The 19,979-nt window shown below is 48.4% G+C and overlaps 1 protein-coding gene across 1 annotated transcript in view; it reads right to left on the minus strand.

The window, feature by feature from the left end:
* Nucleotides 1–19,979, minus strand: part of JAZF1 (JAZF zinc finger 1) — a 346,073-nt gene that overhangs the window by 4,469 nt on the left and 321,625 nt on the right. The window contains exon 4 of the mRNA XM_039229915.1: nt 4,143–4,312. Coding sequence (XP_039085846.1) covers nt 4,143–4,312 — 170 coding nt within the window. The remainder of the gene's footprint in view (nt 1–4,142; nt 4,313–19,979) is intronic.

The following is a 19,979-nucleotide window of genomic DNA, read 5'->3' on the forward strand; positions in this document are numbered from 1 at the left end:
TGATCTTTATAGTCCGTATTCAGACCCGAGTAAGTACAATATGTGACATGTGCCCTTGATATAAAAACCGTAACTTTCAGTTTCCTTCAGGCCTTGATGCTCTACATAAAGGAGAGAAGAAATCACAAGGGGATTTGATAAGGAAGAAAAATTTAACGAGCTGGGGTCGGAGGGGGTGGCGGCATTGGAGTGGAAAGTAAAGCCAACCAGCCTGAGACCTTGAAATCAAGTCACTCCCCCACTGCACTCAGCATTGCCGCACATATGACGTCCAGGAGGAGGCTGGTGGGAATCACATCTTTAAGTCCCTTTATTAAAGCAATCTGTGTCCAGTGTAGGTAATTGTACAAATTTAGAAAATGCAAAGGAACGTAAAAAAGAACAGGTTGATCACTACTAAACACCTGAGCTTCCTGCTTCTAATATTTTCCCCATGAGGTAATTGTCATATGAGATCGGAATCTCCCATCATTCTATACATATATTTTTTAAAAGGATTTTGATGGCAGTATTTTATTCTGTTGCCCTAGTGTTAGAAATTTAGTATTTCCCAAATTTGTGATGAACATCCTTGTACATCAATGTCTGCATCCCTGACAGTGTGCTTCGGATTCATTTTTAGGTGAATATGGAGCTAAAGAATATGGACTTTTTAAAAAATTTCTGATTATTTACTGCCAAGCTGCCAGCCAGAAAGGTTGCCAGTGATGCCCCCACCTGGGCTTCTGATGGCACTGTTAAGAGAAGCAAGGAGATTTAGATCCGATCATGGCTGACATGGCCTTCCTGGAAAACCTGAGTGACACTGTGCCTGGCTGTGTTTCTAGACATCAGAGGCCTTCCTCACGCTTTCTTCACGAGGCCAAAAGCAGCAGTGTTCCCCATGTAGCAGAGGGACCCTTCCACAGAAACTCTGCAGGGGACAGCGTGTTCTGTTTTATATTTCTTACAAATACCCTTAATTCTAACAACTCTAATATTTACAATTATCAAAGGAAAAAAACCTCAGCACCACAACCCATCTTTTAAAGCCATTCCCAGTTAACAAGCTGGGGGAGTCCCCTCTCTTTTGCCTGAGGTCAGAAGAAAAGTGTGAGTTGCACCAAGGTGGACAGGATCAGTTATTCCGGGCCTGAAATGTGTCTGGGACAAATCCGAAATCCCGTTACTGCTCTGGGGTCCTGGTGGTTGGCGGGGGGGGGGGGGGGGGGGGGGGGGGGGGGGGGGGGGGGGGGGGGGGGGGGGGGGGGGTCGGGGTTGGACGCCCACGTCTTCTTCCCGCATACATTTTGGCTCTATTCCTTTATCCTCAAGAGTATCTACTTGTCCAAGCCCTGTGACTGGTGCTGAAGGGTCAATGAGCTGTATCGGACCCTTGGGGTGAGAAGCTAGCAAGTGCTCTCTTCAGTGGTATGAACAGAGCAAGTGGAAAGGTCAGGGGATCGAACTTAAGTCGGGGATTCAGCCCGGGGAAACTGCGACGGCCTCCCCAGAGGAGGTGGCATTTGAGCCGTGACTTAAGAAGTGAGGGGAATTCAAATGAGAAGTTCTGATGGAGAGAGGAGGGGAAGGGGGCACCTAGACAAAGGGATTCGCCTGGGAAACAACATGGAGACTCGGCTGTAGTGCTGGGCCCCTCTCCCTTGCCCTACTCAGTAGGAAGTCTAGAATATTAAAAGCCTCATCTTCCTGTTCTGCAAATGCTGGGAAATGGCGAAAAGCACTGATCTGGGGTCAGCGCCCAAGAGGCCAACTGGTTAGAGGCTCCCCGCCAACAGCGGACACGTCTGAAGAGAGTCCTGGGTATAAACAAGATGGCAACACTTCTGGATTGTGCCTGACCCCGCAGCACACCCGCTCATTAAACCTTCTCCAAAGCAATACCCAATCCAACAATCATGCAGTAAAGAAGATGCAGGACTACACCAGAGCACACCACCGCCCTGCGGCCAGCAGCTTCCCAGCAGAAAGAGTCAAACCACAGCTCGAAAGGAATAGGAACCACACGCTTCCTCTCAAGCACTCGGTTAGAAGCGGTTACGTGTTTGTTCTTGTCCCACGTGTCATTACTTGGCGTTCTGGCCCAGAAAAGGAAACTCACACTTCCCTCATGGAAATCAGGCCCGCTAATTGCCACCCGGGCCAGCTGTCCGTTGGTGGTACCGAAGCAGGCAGCCTCCGGCAGCCCAAGCTCCACTCAGTTTTCCTTTGGCCTTAAGTGCGGAAAGAACACTCAAGTCCCCAGCAACCCAGACGTAGACAACTACAGGAGAAATTGCTGGAAACCAAGAAAAAAAATACCAGCAAAAGAAAAATGGGAGGAAAACAAGTGAGGTGGGTGGGAGGGAGGCTGTGAAGAAGGAATGAAGGGGGCGGGGAAGGAAATGCCTCATCCCTCTTCAGCCAGAATACAGGGTGTGGCTCCTCCCCACCCCTACCCTCACCGCACCCCTCACTTTTTTGGGGTCATTATTCGCTCCCTCTTTTAACAGAGTCAATGAGCACGGCATCCCTCAAACAGTGTCTGGGCACTTTCGAGAAGGCAGCAGACAGCCAAGCACGGAAGACCAGCTACGTGAAGGAGCCTGGGGAGAGGGGCATCTGAGAGCAGGCGGGAATCCAGGAGACTTCTTGGTCTAGCTTTCTCCATTTTGAAATAAATAGAGAAGGAAGACTCGCCGCAATGCAAGAGCTACCCTCCGGGAAAATGAGCTTGCGCGACAATCCCTTGGCTTTCTGGCCTCCCGAGGTAACAACCTCCTCGCCTTTCCTACTCTGCCTTCCAGGCCTCTGACACGGAAAAGGGATGTACGCAGCTCCCGAGTCACGGTCTGACCCCCACGGCTCCCCTGCCCTGGTGGGATTCTCACACCTCCACCCTGGCATTTCCATTTTACACAAAGCATATCTGGACTTCCCATGCGAAGTGGTAACGGTATAAAATAGGTGAGACCTTGGCCACTTAATCTTCTGATTCATTTGTGTCGCATGCTCTTCTGTCAGTGGCTGGCACAGAAAATATCGAAGTCGTTTTCTTTTTTAGCGTTTGGGGACAGATTTCAGAGCAATAGGAGAAGTGCTTATGCTACTGCACACCTTTTAAGCCTTTATATATATATAAAAAAAAATCTGCTGAGCTGTGGGTAAATTAGCATATCATCGAATGTACCAAGTAGGTTTCTGACTTTTATATTTCTATCTCACAGTCAGATTTTTAAAGTTGCTAATACTTGACAGAAGTGTTGCAAATTTGTTTTCTAATGTTTCTTTATTTTGGGGGGAAGGGAAGGGGCAAGAGAGGGCGAAAGAGAATCCCAAGCAGGCTCTTCACTGTCAGCACGGACCTGATGGCGGGGCTCCAATTCACGAACTGTTAGATCGTGATCTGAGCTGAGGTCGGATCCTTAACTGACTAAGCCACCCAGGTGCCCCGAATTTGTTTCTTAAGGCACCCCCTGGACCGATCCTTGAATGTTATGGGTGTTCCTCGTTGCTTTGTCCCTCTGAGTTTTCTTAACAGAAGATGTAGTGTCCCTGGCTGCTCACGATATCCAGTCAGGCTCTGGGAGACACGGGCTCCGTGTCATCCATATGGAGGTGGCAGTGAAGTGGGCCTTTGGTGAGAAATATATCAAAGCCCCCTCTTCTGGTCTTTCATGCCAGTGGTGGGGCGGGGGGAGAAGGGAGCAAGAGCTTCCTCACTAAAAGCTAAATACCCTAGCGCATCCACTACTTTTAAGACGTCAAGGTGACCTTCTGGAAGCCACCTGCATAGCCCACCAGTGAGGCAGGTGTTGGGCAAATAAACACGTGACACACTTGATATTCTGACTGATAGGACATGAATTTGAAGACAACCCAGAAACACGATCCTCCTAACCCCAAACACCCCCTCTTTTGACCGGTAGCTCCCACACAGACGAGCAAAGCAGGAACCCCTCCCTCCACACCGAACTCCCAGACACCAGGGGCCTGCGTGCGCCCAGGCACGTGTCTCAGGGAGGACCGGGCACTCAATCGGCACAGGAGAGGGGGGCATCTCTGCCCGGGCGGGGGGCTCGCTTCACAGAGGAGGAGCCGCTACCTGACGTGGGGCTGTTTCCCGTGCGGTCACACCAGTGAGGTGGAGGTACCGCGTTTACCTTGTATCTCTTTTTACATCCAGGAACCGGGCAGGCAAAAGGCTTCTCCTCCCCTCCGTTCATGCACATGGAGCTGAGGATGGCTTCGGAGCTTATGGCGCTCTCCGTGGTCCAGGACTCATCGCTGTCCGACTCCTCGTAATCCACCTCCTCCTCGTCGTACTCGCTGCCTGCGGGTCAGAGAAGAGCGAGAGCCGTCAGCAGCTGCCCTGCGGTTCCCTCCAGTTTGCTCCTGGCCCCTCCCCCCCAGGACAGGCAGGAACGGGTGACCAGATGGGGCCACTCCTCCTCCTCTGGGGGAGCATTCCAGGCACCAAGGGACAGCCCTGGGGGCAGGGCGACCTGCCTTTCCACCTAACACACCAGACTGAGTTTCCCAGTGACTCATGGCTGCCAATCAGCGGAGCAAGAACTTGAACCTGATTCTCTGGCAGGCCAGTCTGGGACTCCGAAGAAGCCAGGAAGGCTCTGAGCCCCACATCGAAAACCACCGACGATGGCAGACACCCCTGCCCGACCACGTACACACCACCAGCTATGCCTGACATTCCCCTGGACAGGTTTCCGTCCCCATAGTTTCATGCGTATCAGCCTCATAAATGCAAAAACCTGTGGGAGGGGGTTACACTTTACAGTGAATAGGTCTATACTTCAGTGGGAATTAATTTCAGATCTTTTTCTTTACAGCCTGAGCTGAGAGGGCTATGAAGACATTTGGAACTAAAAAGGGGTTACCGGAAGCTAGGGAGCAGGGGGGCAGAAACACCGGAAGCTCTGAGCCAGTCATGTCAGAATACGGGCTGCATCTCATGGAAGACCAAACACCTCCGCCCTGTCCCCAGGGTCCTGTCTACACCTGTCTTTTCCCGGCATTCCCCGGGAGGGCGGGCTCACCCATCCCGGTCAGAAGGCTCGGCTCAGACTGGAGGAGGACAGTCCCTTGTATTCCGGACGTTAAGAGTTCTGCTCGGAACTGAATTAAAAGCGTGTTTCACGGACTTCTGTTCAGGACGGTGGGGATGGAGAACCGCTTCAACAAGCACTAGCTTTTTGCTCTTTTTTAATGAGGCCCAAAGCCATTTATTGTGAGCTTTTGCACAATACAAGGCTGAAGGACATAATTCTAAAGATCATAAACAGTGTAAAATAATATGTTGACAAGTCTTAATGCATTTACAAGCCCCGTGGAATAAATAGGAATTATAGCACAACATTAATAAGAATTATATGGTAGCAATTACAGTTGTGAAATTCGTCCCCCAGGTGTGAGGCTAAATTGCACCAGGGGCCTGCTTGGGTGCTCCATGGTCCGTCTCTGCGACATCAATTATTTCAACACCAAATATTGGCATTTTTATTGGGTTTCATTTTAATAGGCATTAATAAGATTGTCTGAAGAGCCAACTGAGCCCAGAACAGGGACGCCGGCCTCTGAAACTAACACTTAAAAGGACCCAAGAAGGAAGGAAGGGACTTCAAGTATGATTGGGTGCCTCTTGTGCTTCAGGCCCGGTCGATGCATTATCTCATTTAATCCTCCGGCGGCCCCGTGCGGGGGAGAGGACTGTTGCTTTCGAGAAAATGAGGAGGCTGAATCCAGTGAGGTTCACGAGCTTACACATTTTCAATGAGCTATTAAGGGACACTGCTTTTTCCTCATCGCGCTTCCCGGCCGCCAATGCCAGCCGCAATCTAAGGGTTCCCTTTCAACCTCCTTCCAGTGGCTGGGTCTTTATCATCTAACGCTCAGCTGGAGTCCAGAGCAGTCTGTTTTGAAGCCTATTTAGAAACTCAACTAGCGCAGAAAAAACAATCTGGCAAACGGTTTGGGATTCCATGTGGGTTTCAGGAACTCCGCTGTACTTGGGTGTAGCCCCCAGGAATGAGAGACCCATTTGGAAATGCTTGTACGAGACAACACAGGGCTATAATCTCTGCCTTGGTTCTGAGTCTTGAGCAAAGTCTGAAATCTGTTTTTAAGTAGGGCATTGTTTAGGACACTTTACTCTTAAACAAATGCCACATGGTGGTGTCCTTTAAATTGCTTGTTAGAAAACTATAAATGCTATGTCACAAAGCTCCTCTAGCCGGTCTTCGGAAAGTTAGAATGACTAATTTACCCATCTAATTGGGCTAATTTGTTAACGTGAATACCAAGAACCATGCAACATTTACAACTGTGGGGTGGGGAACCTCAGACCAATGGAAGGCTTAATGAAGCCCAGCAGAGGAGAAAACTTCAAGACTCCACCAGATCAAAGGGAGCCAGCCCCTGAGGGGTTGGTGCTGGGAACACAGTTGCCTGGAAACCATTCTGCATCCAGCCCCCAGCGGGGTAGGAAGGTAGGGCGACCACACAACTCATCCCCCTAGCTGGGGCTCCTGGGACAGTGAACGCCAGCCCCAGTTGGCAGGCATGAATGGGCACTGTCCCTGGCTAACCACTCCCCTGCTCAAGGCACCAGGGAACCACACAGACCTCTGGGTGCTTTGTGAAATCTCCCTTGGCATGGGGTCAAGAAGCATCTGCTTATACTTAATTCTATCCTGAAACAGACAGCAGTACACAGTGGGTTCACGTCTTGGTGGGGCATGTCAGCTGAGTGCCAGGCTACTGGCATCCACTTTCTCTTCTGTGAAATGCACACAAATCTCTTCCTTGCAGCTTAAGGATTAGAATTAGTTAAGACCTCAAAAAATGCAAGACAACGTAACCTCATTTTTGTGATAACATTACATGAACGTGTTATATAGAATGCTTTTAGAAAGGCCTGTTTGAAAGCAAACAGAAACTAAGATAATTCTGAAAGATATGGGAATCTCCACTAGAAAAAATACAAGCCGGACTCCATAGCAAGATAGGAGCGGTGTTTGGACTTTTCAGCGTGGGCAGAACTGAGCACCTCCCCACCTCCCCACCTACAGGGAAGCCACAGGATGGGGGCTTGTGTGAGCCCTGACAAGCTGTGTGGCCCCAGGCAAGTGATGTCACCTCTCTGATCTTCTAGACTCCTCATCTGTAAAATGAGCTAATACTACTAACCAGCCGTTAAGGCTGATATGAAGAATAGCTGAGTTCCCGTTTTTCAAAACATCATAGTGATGGGGCGCCTGTGGGGCTCAGGTCATTATCTTACAGTTTGTGAGTTCAAGCCCCGCATCAGGCTCTGTGCTGACAGCTCAGAGCCTGGAGCCTATTTCTGATTCTGTGTCTCCCTCCCTCTTTCTGCCCCTCCCTCACTCGCATTCTCTCTCTCTCTCTCAGAAATAAACAAACATTAAAAACAAAATTTAAGGGGCGCCTGGGTGGCTTAGTTGGTTAAGGGTCCAACTTCGGCTCAGGTCATGATCTCACAGTTTGTGGGTTCAAGACTTGCATCCGGCTCTTGTGCTGACAGCTCAGAGCCTGGAGCCTGCTTCGGATTCTGTGCTTTCCTTGCTCTCTCTGCCCCTTCCCCATTCATGCGCGCTCTGTCTCAAAAATAAGCAAAACTTAAAAAAACATTAAAAAATTAAAACAATATACTGAGAACAACACCTGGCACATAAGCATTAAGGGAGTATCTGGCACATAAACCAGTAAAACCTCACAGAGGCAGTTTTCTCATTTTGCCCGCTGTTCCCTTGCTCTTGAGCGTACAGAAGAGTGTGTGTGGGGGGGAGGGGGGACTCTGTTGCTTATCTTCACTGTACCCCAAACACCACCCTATCATCGAACAGAGCCGTGAATGGCTGGGAGACGAGGCCTCATCCTCAGCTGCTGGCTGTCTTTCATTCTGCAGCCAGAGGGTCCCACGGCAGGTGGGGACAGGCGACCTCTTCTCCTAGGCCGCACGCACATGCGCTGGCACCCACCTGGGGCTAGCATCTAGAAGACTGGCTGCAGGGTCCGCGGTGTCCTGCAGAAGACACCTGCAAACGACCACCGCCCTTGGTCCGCTCTAGAACACCTTTGCACTCTAGGAAGAGCGAACCCGAAGCTAAAGTTACCTCCATAGTTACGAGAACATTTGGGCCAATCCTTTCTTCTCTGCTGTGTTCGTTTCCTCACGTCTTTCCAAGGAGAAAAAATAAACCCCATCCTGGTTCATTTGTCATGTGTGCTGCATCTGCTGTTTTCAAACTAACTTCATGAGTTCCTAGGAGTGTCCTTTGCTGGAGTTTCCCCGCCCGTTATGGGACGGCGGGGTGCAGCAAGGCTGCTTCTCCCAGCGCTGGCCCCCCAACAATTCGGTCCTACATCCCGATCAATAAAACATTGTGAGTATCAGCGTGTGGGAATGTATTTCTTGTAAAAGGCGTATGTGCACTAACATGTTACTGTACAAGACATATGCAAATCAAAGTCTGAGGATAAAATAACAAGTAAAATGTATTAATAGTTGTAATAAAGGGGCACTTGGGTGGCTCAGTTGGTTAAGTGTCTGACTTGGGCTCAGGTCACGATCTCGCGGTTCATGGGTTTAAGCCCCACATCTGGCTCTGTGCTGACAGCTATGAGCCTGGAACCTGCTTCGGATTGTGTGTTTCCCTCTCTCTTGGCCCCTCTGCTGCCCACATTCTCTCTCTCAATAATAAATAAAACATTAAAAATATTAGAAAAGAAAAAAGGAAAAAGAAAAGAAGTTCTGCTGGGGGGATGGGGACACCTGGGTGGCTCAGGCAGTTGAGCATCTGACTCTTGATTTCACCTCGGGTTGTGATTCCGAGGTTATGGGATCGATCCCTGTGTCAGGCTCTGCACTGAGCACAGAGCCTGCTTGGGACTCTCTCTCTCTCTCCCTTTCTCGCTGGGCCTCCCCTGCTTGCACTCTCTCAAAATAAATAGACTTAAAAAAAAAAAAAAAAAAAGACTCTGCCAGGGGACACTGGGTCATGGAATCGGAATCCTGCAACTAGAAGGCACTTACAGGCTGCTGACCCCACTCAGCTGGCCCATGGCGGTCTGTGCAGAGGGTCTCCCTTCTCAGGGCTACCTGGCCCAGGACCCTAAGCAGGGAAAGACTATGCTTATCCCTTTCATCTTCATCTTCTTTTCTTCTCCCCACTCTCTTTCCTTTCTACGAGGCAGCTCCAGATCCTAGCAAGAGCCAGATTGAAAGGGGCGAGGTGCTCAGACACAAAACAGAAAAATACCTGCTATGTACAGACAGCCCCCCTCACACTGCATGTTTGGAAGGCCCCAGAGGAAGCCCCTCTGACAACCAAAGAGAAAATCTACAGACCTTAATTAGGAAAAACAGGTGAAAACTGGTGGCTGGTTTGGTGGATTCCAGCCATGCGCCCCCCCCCCCCCCCCACCCCGGGTTGTGCTACCTGGGAAGCAGACAGCGCAGGAAAACACTCTTGGAGACATGTCCCCTGCATTTTGAAACCAAACATCAGTTGGCTTGATCAGGTGTGTAAACTTGCCGAATTCACTGTTGTCTATTAGAAGAGAGTGTGTCCTCACAGATCTGTGTCTCAAAAGGGACCCCAAGAACGGAGGACATGAAAGATCAGCTGCTGAGCACATGGTGGACGTCTGCCCAGCCACCTTTCTGTTAAGATGGTCACTGCCTTTGCAGGTGCTCTGGTTACAGCCCTGCGTGGCTTTGAGGCTCTGTCCTAACACAAGTTCTTCCGCGGGGCCTGTTAATTTCAGTCCGCCAGTGGGCCGGGAGAAAAGGTTTTCGGAAGGCATTTGTGACACCACAACAATGCCTGCTATCTGTTGGCCTCCTTTTGCTTCCAGTCATTTGCTTCCCCAATTCTGGCACCTTCCCGTTTGCTTAAACCTCTGTGTTTACTTGGATTTCTTAATGAGAACCGTAGCTAGGAATGAGCAGGTTTTGTTTTACATGCGCTGTTCTGGAAACAGAAGGAGTTGGGCGCTGCTCCTGCCTTTTAAGGTTTGGGCGCCTCCTGTGTGCCTGGTGCTGGGAGACGGGCCTGTCCTGTAACTGCCCTTCGATGCCCCCATTTAACAGAGAGGAGAGCGGGGGTTCAGGAAGTGACGGATGTGCCCAAGTCACCTGGCTAGAAATAGGCAGACTGGATGGGTACGAGGGAATTCGGTCCCAAACCCTGCGCTCCTTTATTATGTTTTTAAATTTTTTAAAATGTTTGTTTATTAATAGAGAGAGAGAAGGGAGAGGGAGACACAGAATTCGAAACAGGCTTCAGGCTCTGAGAAGTCAGCACAGAGCCCAACAAGGGGCTTGAAGCCATGAACTGCAGGATCATGACCCAGGCCAAGGTCAGATGCTCAACCGACTGAGCCACCCAGGCGCCCCTGGCTCCTTATTTTCAAATTGAATATCCTCCCCTGTGTGACAGAGATAAAGATATGACACACAAAGCAAGGCACTGGAGAGACTGGAGAGTAAGGACTAGGGACACATTGTCATGTGCAGTCACTCACAGCCACATGTGGGGTGGACACAGGAGTGTGTGGGAAGCACTGGGCTCTGCCTCATATACCAAGTGGCGGGACCCTGGCCTCCCGGGGAGGTCACAGTCTGGTCTTCCAAAGAAGAGCTACATGAGGAATTTTTTCAGACTCTTCTTTGTCTCAGACATTATGATTTTTTAAAAAAATGCTTCTTAAAGCTTATTGACTTTTGAGAGAGAGACAGAGAGACACAGACAAAGTGCGATCAGGGGAGGGCAGAGAGAGAGAGAGAGAGACAGAATCCAAAGTAGGTTCTGTCAGCCCAGAGCCCGGCGTGGGGCTCAAACTCACGAACCATGAGATCATGACCTGGGCTTTAGTTGGACGCTTAACTGACAGAGCCACCCAGGCGCCTCAAGACATTATGAATTTTAAAATGACATTTGTCAATGTGAGAGTTTCTATATGAAAATGTCATTTCACCACGCACTGCCCACAATAACACTGGCTGTCCATGGTCTGCCATCCACCACCCACACTGTACAACCCCCAAGTGGGGCCCGAGGTGGGCGGGACAGTGGCTCAGAGAGGCAGACTGAGAGCCCGTTTTGGCATCTCATCGTGGGGACGGGCACAACCTAGCAGAGAGGAGTTCGTGATAAGGCAATGATCGTTCTGCGGGTTTTTCCAGAAAAATTCCACTGGTTGTTAGCAAAGGAAGTAAAAACCAGAATTCTCATGAATCACATGAAAAAGCAAGGTGGCCCAGAGCCTCTGTACACAAACATGTGCAGATTCACCCACCTGGACCCACGTCACCGCCCAGGAGCCCTGCAGAGTGTCTCCGGCAAGGTCACGGTCATCCACCTCAGGAGCCACTTCAAACCCTGCCTACTACCCTCCAACCTCTGCCCATCTGCCCTTTGCGCGCCCCCCTTTACCCCGTGCACATGGCCTGCTCTCCATTTCAGCACCTATGGTGTTCTCATTCCCTGCCTTCATAAACCTAAAACACTGACATACACGTGGATGAAAACAAGTCAACCTTTTCCAGAAAACCCAGCATACCCCATTTCTTCCTAGAATGCAGATCATTAATATTCATGCACATGTGCTAACTGCAGTGACAGCAAATTAAAACTCTCCTGGGGTGTCAAATTCTGGCAAATATATTAGCAAAGAGCTGCCTTTCTGCCTTATAGATTTATCAGTATAAATTAGCTTTAATTGGTACTGAACCACTTTATAGAAGTTGCAGCAACAACAGTCTAAATGAACTGGCAACATTACAATTACCATGGAAGCCACGCTAATGGCTGGGGACTGTGGGCCGAGCCTTGAAAATTCTTGACCTCCTGGCTCCTGGCCTCAGCTTATCCCTTATGTCATTGTCCCCCAGCTGCTCCTTAACTACGGAAATGATCCTGGCTCTCCAAGCCTGAAGCAGCCTTTCCCTCACAGGACTCAACTTTCTAACTTATTGGGAGGTGCTTGGCCATTATCTTTGATGATGTGCCCAGTGCTGTGCTTGCACTCAAGGAGCCAAAGACATGCGCTTGTTGGATGAATTAATGAGGGAATGGACTTCTCGGGCTCTAGTAGGAAGGGATCCAATATTACACAGCTCCTGACCTCCTATAGTCTTAAAAGAAGAAAAAGTGAGTAAATTATATAATCCTACTTGCCTTTTAAAACCCTCTAATGGCTTCCCATATCAAGGAGCAACCCAATGCCTTATCATGCATGACTTTATTCCATGTCATAGCTGCTTGGAACTTTAACATCTGGAGGACTTTTTTTTTTTTTCTTTAATGAGAAAACTTAATATTTGTATATTCTTTAGTGTGAATTTTTGTATCTAGAAGTCTATTTGATAAATATTTCTAAATATCCAAATATAATTAAGTAAATCAAATCTTTTTTAGAGACAGAGCATGCAAATGGGGGAAAGAGAGAGAGGGAGGGAGGGAAGGAGGGAGGGAGGGAGGGAGAAAATCCTAAGTAAGCTCCATGTTCAGCCTAGAGCCCTACACGGGGCTCAATTCCAAAACCCTGGGATCATGACTTGGGCTGAAATCAAGAGTTGGATGCTCAATCAGCCGAGCCACCCAGGTGATCTTATGATTTTTTTAAAAATAAGCTCTGTGCTCAATGTGAGGCTTAAACTCACAGCCCCAAAGTCAAGAGTCGCATGCTCTACCAACTGAGCCAGCCAGGCACGCCCAAAATATACTTTAAAAAAAATAAAATACTCTTGGGGCGCCTGGGTGGCTCAGTTGGTTAAGTGTCTGACTTCGGCTCAGGTCATGATCTCGTGGTTCGTGGGTTTGAGTCCCGCATCAGGTTCTGGGCTGGCAGCTCGGAGCCTGGAGCCTGTTTCAGATTCTGTGTCTCCCTCTCTCTCTGTCTCTGCCCCTTCCCTGCTCATGCTCTGTCTCTCTCTGTCTCAAAAATAAATAAAAACTATAAAAAATGTTTATTCAAAAAAAATAAAAATAAAAAATAAAATACTCTTATACATTTGTGTTAATTACAACCTTAATCAAATTCTGCACATTTTAACAAAATTATGCCAACTTCACCATTTAAGCAGTTAAGCTTTAGAATATCTCAAAAACAGACAAATCACACAAAACGATCCCAATAACTCCAAAACCTACATTTAACCTATAACACAAGTTGGTCCTTTAGGTTTGTATTTTCACGATTTTCATCCTTAGCTTTGACCTTCTTGGAGTTACCAGTACCTGGCAAGACCTAAAGGAAAGAAAAACGGATTTGGGCCGCAGAAGGCAGGGGTTCTGAGTCACTGACCGAATGACAGGCAAGACGAGAGGGTTCAAGAGCGAGTCTGCATTTCCTGGGCTGGGTGCCTGGGTTCTTTACTCAAGCTTCTCTTGCTCAATACACAAGTTCTTATTTTGTTTTGTTTTGTTTTTAAGAGAGAGTGTGTGTGTGCGAGCAGGGGAAAAGGGCAGAGGGGAGAGAGAGAATCCCGAGCAGCCTCTGGGCTCCATCCCATGCCCCTGGGATCATGGGCCGACCTGAAATCAAGAGTCAGAGGCTCAACTAACTGAGCCACCCAGGCGCTCTCAGACAGTATTTTTAAAGCCTGTGCCTTTCTTGCTACATCATGTCTTCAGTAGAATGACTACGGCCACCGGAGACAGCATCTCCGGGAAAAAGGGATTCCCTCCCAGGCCACCAGGCTCTTCCCCCATCTTACAACCAGTCCTACCTTGCTTGCCCCCCCCCCCCCCCCCCCCCCCCCCCCCCCCCCCCCGTTTGTGACAGGCTGCTGGCTGGTTTCTCCGACGCCTGCCCCAGTTCCTACTTTTACTGCAACTACAGATACTCACAGCTCCCTGCCACTCTGCTAATGGAGGCGGAAAAAAGAACACCTGCATTGTGTAAACAGATGTGTACTTTACAGAACATAGACGCCACTGATGCCAACACATCCCGAGAGCATAACGTACAGAAACGTACCCTGTTATTTCCACTGTTCTATGACAGCTACGTTCGGGCACACTTTGTATTAACTTCTCCATGTTCAGTATCATTTTGGACTCATTTCACACATTCAACTAATTACCAGTTATCATCATACTCTTCGATGCTTAAATAACTATAACTTGGCCACCGGAAGCCCTTTTAGGTGGTCTCCTGACCTTACAGTATATCTCCGTTATTAGTTTTTCGTTTACCTTTTCTTCTCTTTCACCGAAGTTATCGCTGAACACAGTAAAAAAGTTAGTCGGTTGACAGTGAACAAGAGGAGTCCCCTGACCCCCTCTTCCTGCTCCCCACAGCCTCCACTTACATCTCTTTCCCTGGGATTCACCTCTTGGTTTCCAAACAACATGACTCGAAGTGCTCTTTTTTGATATTCAATAGTTTTGGACACCTGCTGATGACGCAAGATAAGAATTTTGGTCCTGTACGCACCTTCCAAGCCTGTCCCTGCACCTCCCCTCTCCTGGTAGAATTCCATCCGGATGCTCGGTTTCATCCGTGTTCAGCGTTTGCATCATTAGGACACCAGGCCACTCATGAACTATGACCACACTTTTGTTGCCCTAGGAGTTTATCGGCACATTTCCGGAGCCTATGTGCCCTCCTCTTTCTCATCTTCATCTCACCATCCTCATCGTCATAAGGACAGCTGACACTCGCTTGGGGCTCCCCACCTGCCGCGCACGCTTCTAAGCACTGCGCATCTATTAACTCACTTAAATCTCACTTAAACGATGCTAAGAGGTTGCTACTATGATTATTTTCATTTTAAACAAAACAGAGGCTCAGACAGGCAGAGGACCTGGTCGCAGGTAGCAAAGCTTTTCCATGGCAGAGCAAGGGTTCCACTCTGGCCACCCAGGTCCGGAGCCTGTATTCCTAACCAGTTACTGCACAGCTCACTTGGATTCATCTGAAACTCAGCTCAAATGTCACCACCTCCAAGAAGCCAGCCCTGATCACCTGGCTATGTCTCCGGGCACAATGTCCTCCCCACTGAGTGCCTTTCTCATAGCACATCCAACTTTGTAAATGATCTTGTTTTTATCTTTGTTATCTTTCTTCCTCACTAGTAGGCAAGCTCCATGTCACTGAATTCCTAGAGTCCTTAAAAGTGGCTGGCACACAGGAGGAACTCAATCGATGTGTCTGCTGAACAAACAGATAAAAGGAAAGGGGGATGTCAGCCTTCCCGACACCCAAGCCATGCTGTCCATCTACATGATGATATTACCTGGGGGGAAGAGAAATTCAAGCGTGGGGGGCAAAGTGAAGATACAAAGTAATTAGGGATCTGGGATGCAGGTTCCGCCGCTTAAGAGCAAATGACATGCGCAAATCCAATTCCCTGTCACCTTCCTCTGTGTTCACTTTTGAAACGATTTTTAAGTACTCTCTGCACCCAACGCGGGGCCCAAACTCACAACCTGAGATCAACAGTTGCACACTCCACCGACCAAGCCAGCCGGGCACCCCCCTCTGTGTTTTTGGACAAAGAAATGAAAATCACAAGTGGGAATGGTTACAGGCGGTGACGCTTCCCACCGGTACCCTGACAGAAAGGGGAGCCCTCGAGGAATGCTAGGGCTGTCGCCTCTAAAACCTGCCAACGCTGAAAACAGAGTGCAGCCTCTGCCAGGAGGGCGCAGCCCTGCCTGCCACCTGGTCACTGCGCTGTGACTGCCGTCATCACAAGGGCTAAGGTGTGCACACGGGGCAGGTGGTGACTCGCCCTGGCTCTTTCCTCCTCCATCAGGGAAGTGGGGAGGCTGTCGCTCTAACTCCAAGGCCTGTGACTTAATTTGAGGTCAAGGTCAAGGCTGTTGAAACAAGTATCTTACAAGAATTGGAAATTCAGACTTTGGAACAATTCCATGAAGCAAGAGTAAGAGAGTCTGTATTTGAAAAGGCGCGTGATTCTCAGGAAACGATGAAAAGAAAGGAACACAGGAAAACTGGCCGCTTTCTTATTAACCCTTCATTGCCATGTCTCTTGATCGTTTTTGTCTTTTGGAGACTTCAGAGAAGTGCTCTGTACTTCTACCTGCTGAGTTTGGAGACACACCTGGTGGCTTGTTCCTGGCTCTGATAGCATCATTCCCAGACTCCCCCATCCCCCCCTCAGGAGGCCCCTTGCCAACTGAGGGCTCCCGCTGGGCATACTTCTCTGGGTACCCATTTCCCAGCTCTTCATCCTGGTTGGAGGAGAAAGAGACTGCCCCCCAAACAAAATGCCATCTCCTCCTTTATTATACCCAGCTCTTGGCTAGTTTTCAGGAAAAATGAGCACTAAGAAATGACATCTCATACACGTGAAACTAAGGTAACACTGTATGTCAACCATTAAAAAAAAAAAAAGAAATGCCAATATCTCTTCGGTACAGTCCAGATTTCAACATCCAAACCCCTTCCCGTTTCTCATCCCATTAGGAATTCTACTCTTTTACCTTTGGGGGAGAGTAAAATGACTTATTTCCCCTTAGGCTTTTAGTGGTTGCTCAAGATTCAGAGAGATTTAACATAAAAGTTTCCTGGGCACTTGGCCACTCTGGAGACCTACTTCCAATGCAGAGTCATAGTGTTTTCAAACTGTAGACTGTGACCCAGAAGTGGGTCATAAAATCAATTTGGTGGGGCATTAAAAAAAAAATAAGGATAGAAGAATAGAAGGAGTCAGAGTCTAAGAAGTCTTCGTAAAACTCGTTTCAGATGTGTGTCTCAGTTTAAAATATAGTTCTTACTGGGTCATGATAAAAAAAATCTTAAGACCATTTTTGACCATTAGCATCTCAGTTTATAGAACTTCTAACTAAAAGAACCATTTCATCCAGATTAGAAAATCACCATACAACTGTAGCCAACATTTAAGTAGGATGTAAAATAGGCTAAAAGAGAAGAGAAAGGTCATTTTTGGCGACCATTGCCAAGGTATTGTGTCAGCTAGGAGGAACCTACAATCTACTTGAGAAGGTAGGCTCTTGGCAAGCCAACCTCAGGACCGTCAGGAGGGCACACATTGATGGGGGCCGACAGGGGAAACAGGAAAGTGACAGGTGTATGCAATGGATAAAAAGTATGAAGACAGCTCATCACAAAACAAAGATTGTCCTTGAGAGTATCCACCAAGATCGTGGTGTCCTTTATGACTCTGTCCCACCATGATCTTTTTGAAGACTCTCAAGGACAATCTTTGTTTTCAGAGTAGGTGAACCTGGTTCTAAAAAATGGCCCAAGTCATTCACAGACCTTGTGCTGAATAAAGAAGGGTCATGCACGGTACCCCGCACTCCGCCTGGGGCTGTCATCAAGTTGCCGAGTGGAATGCGTTCTCAGAGTTTCAAATCAGCCAAGCTAAGGAGGGCAGCTGGCAGGCACAGGCCTGTGAGCGGTGAGTGGGCCTTCTGGAGTCAATGCTTTGGGCCAGACCCAGAGAATCACAACTGCCCGGCATCAGGAAGGAGCTAGAGGCAAACTCAGGAAGGTGAGATCTCAGTGTGTCCAAGGGCAGCGGGGAGATCCGTCTTCCCCACCACCCTGATGGGCTCACTGAGAAATCACCATCACAGGGGAAGTTCTCCTTATTCCCTGCAGCATCCCCAGCCTTAGCTACTCTTTGCAGAATGAGGGAAATCCATAGGAGAGACCCCTGCAATGGAAGAACATTTGCTGTGTATGTAACATACACATCTTGTACTTTGTGATTATGCTCATTGAAAACACAACACAATTTGTGCACGATGCAAAGAAACATGATGACGACATTAGGGATGATCTTGGATGTAGGGATCTGGGAGACACACATCCTTTGGTTAAGCCTGATGAGCACAGCTACCAAACCAAACCAAACTCTATCCAGAGGCTGCGTGGGAGGGCAGGTAATTCAGGAGCTTGGGAGCGAGCTGCCTGCATTAGGATTCTGGCTCTGCCATTGCTGGCCTCAGACCAATTGTTTTGCCTCTTTCTACCTCCATTTTGCTATCAGTAAAACTAAAATAACACTAGAGCTAATAACCTCACACAGCTACTGGGAAGACTGTACGATTCAGTGTGGATAAGGTGATCAGATTAATTTCTGACACATGGTTGTGTATGTATTAGCACTAGCCAGAATTATTATTTTAATCAGTAATGAAAAATTGTCTATACTTTAGGGGCGCCTGGGTGGCGCAGTTGGTTAAGGATCCAACTTCGGCTCAGGTCATGATCTTGTGGCCCATGGGTTCGAACCCCCCATCGAGGTCTGTGCTGACCTGTCCAGCTCAGAGCCTGGACCTGCTTCAGATTCTGTGTCTCCTCCTCTCCCTGCCCCTCCCCCACTCATGCTCGTGCTCTGTCTCTCTCTAAAAATAAATAAACTTAAAGAAAATTGTCTCGACTTAAAAGAAATGACATGTGCCAGACAAAGCCTAATAAGAAATCAACTGGTTGCAGTCATCTGCCTAAAATGCGCAGACAAAAATGTCTGATGTACTTTATATTTCCAATACGATGGGTCAAGGTACTGATTTCTAACGCTGTCGGGGAAAAAATAAAATGTTGATTTTGGATTATATTGCTGAACTGATTTTTGTTAATTTGTTCACCATACTGGAGACCCGGGGATAAAAAAGACAGAGTCTCTCTGCCCTGGAGGTGTGGAGTGAGGATGTGGGCACCCGATGGTCTGTCATCACACCTCAGACTCTTGCACTAGGGGAATGACCTGCTTTTAAAAACATAAACTCTGAGGGGCGCCTGGGTGGCTTAGTCGGTTGGGCGTCCGACTTTCGCTTAGGTCATGATCTCGCGGTTCGTGGGTTCGGGCCCCACGTCGGGCTCTGTGCTGACTGCCAGCTCAGAGCCTGGAGCCTGTTTCAGTCTGTGGCTCCCTCTCTCTCTGACCCTCCCCTGCTCACGCGGTCTCTCTCTCTCTCTCTCCTAGAAATAAATAGAACATTTAAAAAAAAAAAACATAAACTCTGAGGGTGTCTCGGTGGTTGAGCTGGTTAAGTGTCTGGCTATGACCTAGGTCATAGTCTCATGGTTTGTGAGTTCGAGCCCTGCATCAGGCTCTGTGCTATCAGACACAATGAGCCTGCTTTGGATGCTCTGTCTCCCTCTTTCCCTCCCCCCCCCATATTGCTTTTTCTCCCTCAGAAATAAACATTAAAAAATTATTTAAAAAATAAAAACATGAACTCTGAAAACAGCAGGAGTGGAGGATCTTTTGAAAACCAGCCCAGCCTTTCTCTGCAGTACCAAGGCACCTGCGAGAGCTGGCTATCAGGGTGGCATCTTCCCTTCTAACTCTGAAATACAATGTGCTATATTTATAGAGCGCAGGCCTACAGACAGGGTGAATGTTTTTGTGCCGAGAGAGAGAGCTCGAGGAAGAGGGGTGGGAAGGAGAGGGTGATGGGTACTCAGAAAAAGCCTGCAAAATCATCGCGGCTGAGAAATAATCAGGGCCCGCCGGCAGGAACCAGTTTTCACTGCACCGGAGTAATGGTCTCTTTCCAGACACAGCCGATGACATGAAAATGCACCACAACAGAAAAATAAGTTATTCCTCTGGGGAATAATGTCATGAGAGTCACTGAGAGTTCACACAAATCTCAGCGAGCTCCCATAAAAGCTGAGTTTCACACTCCGTCCCATGTGGAAACTGCAGCCTGTGCCGCGTGAAAAACGAGTTTTATGAGAGTACTTCTGATTTTTAAGAAAGCTATTTGGCTTCATCATGGGGCAGCTTCCTGAAAGCACCAGTGATGTCGTTTTTTACACACAGCACCTATCAGCCTGGCTTCACACTCATCAGGGCTGCGTTAACATCTGGTGAAACGTTACGCGTGTGACAAGCCTTGACAAAAGTGATCGGGAGAAAGTGCAGGGGCAAGAATTTCCCAGTCAAAGAGATCGTTTTAGACATGTTATAAAAGTGAGTCAGGCTTCTCACACTCGGGGCATGA

Source organism: Hyaena hyaena, unplaced genomic scaffold (genome assembly GCF_003009895.1).
Source record: "Hyaena hyaena isolate Hyena2069 unplaced genomic scaffold, ASM300989v1 scaffold_40, whole genome shotgun sequence".
Lineage (NCBI taxonomy): Eukaryota > Metazoa > Chordata > Mammalia > Carnivora > Hyaenidae > Hyaena > Hyaena hyaena.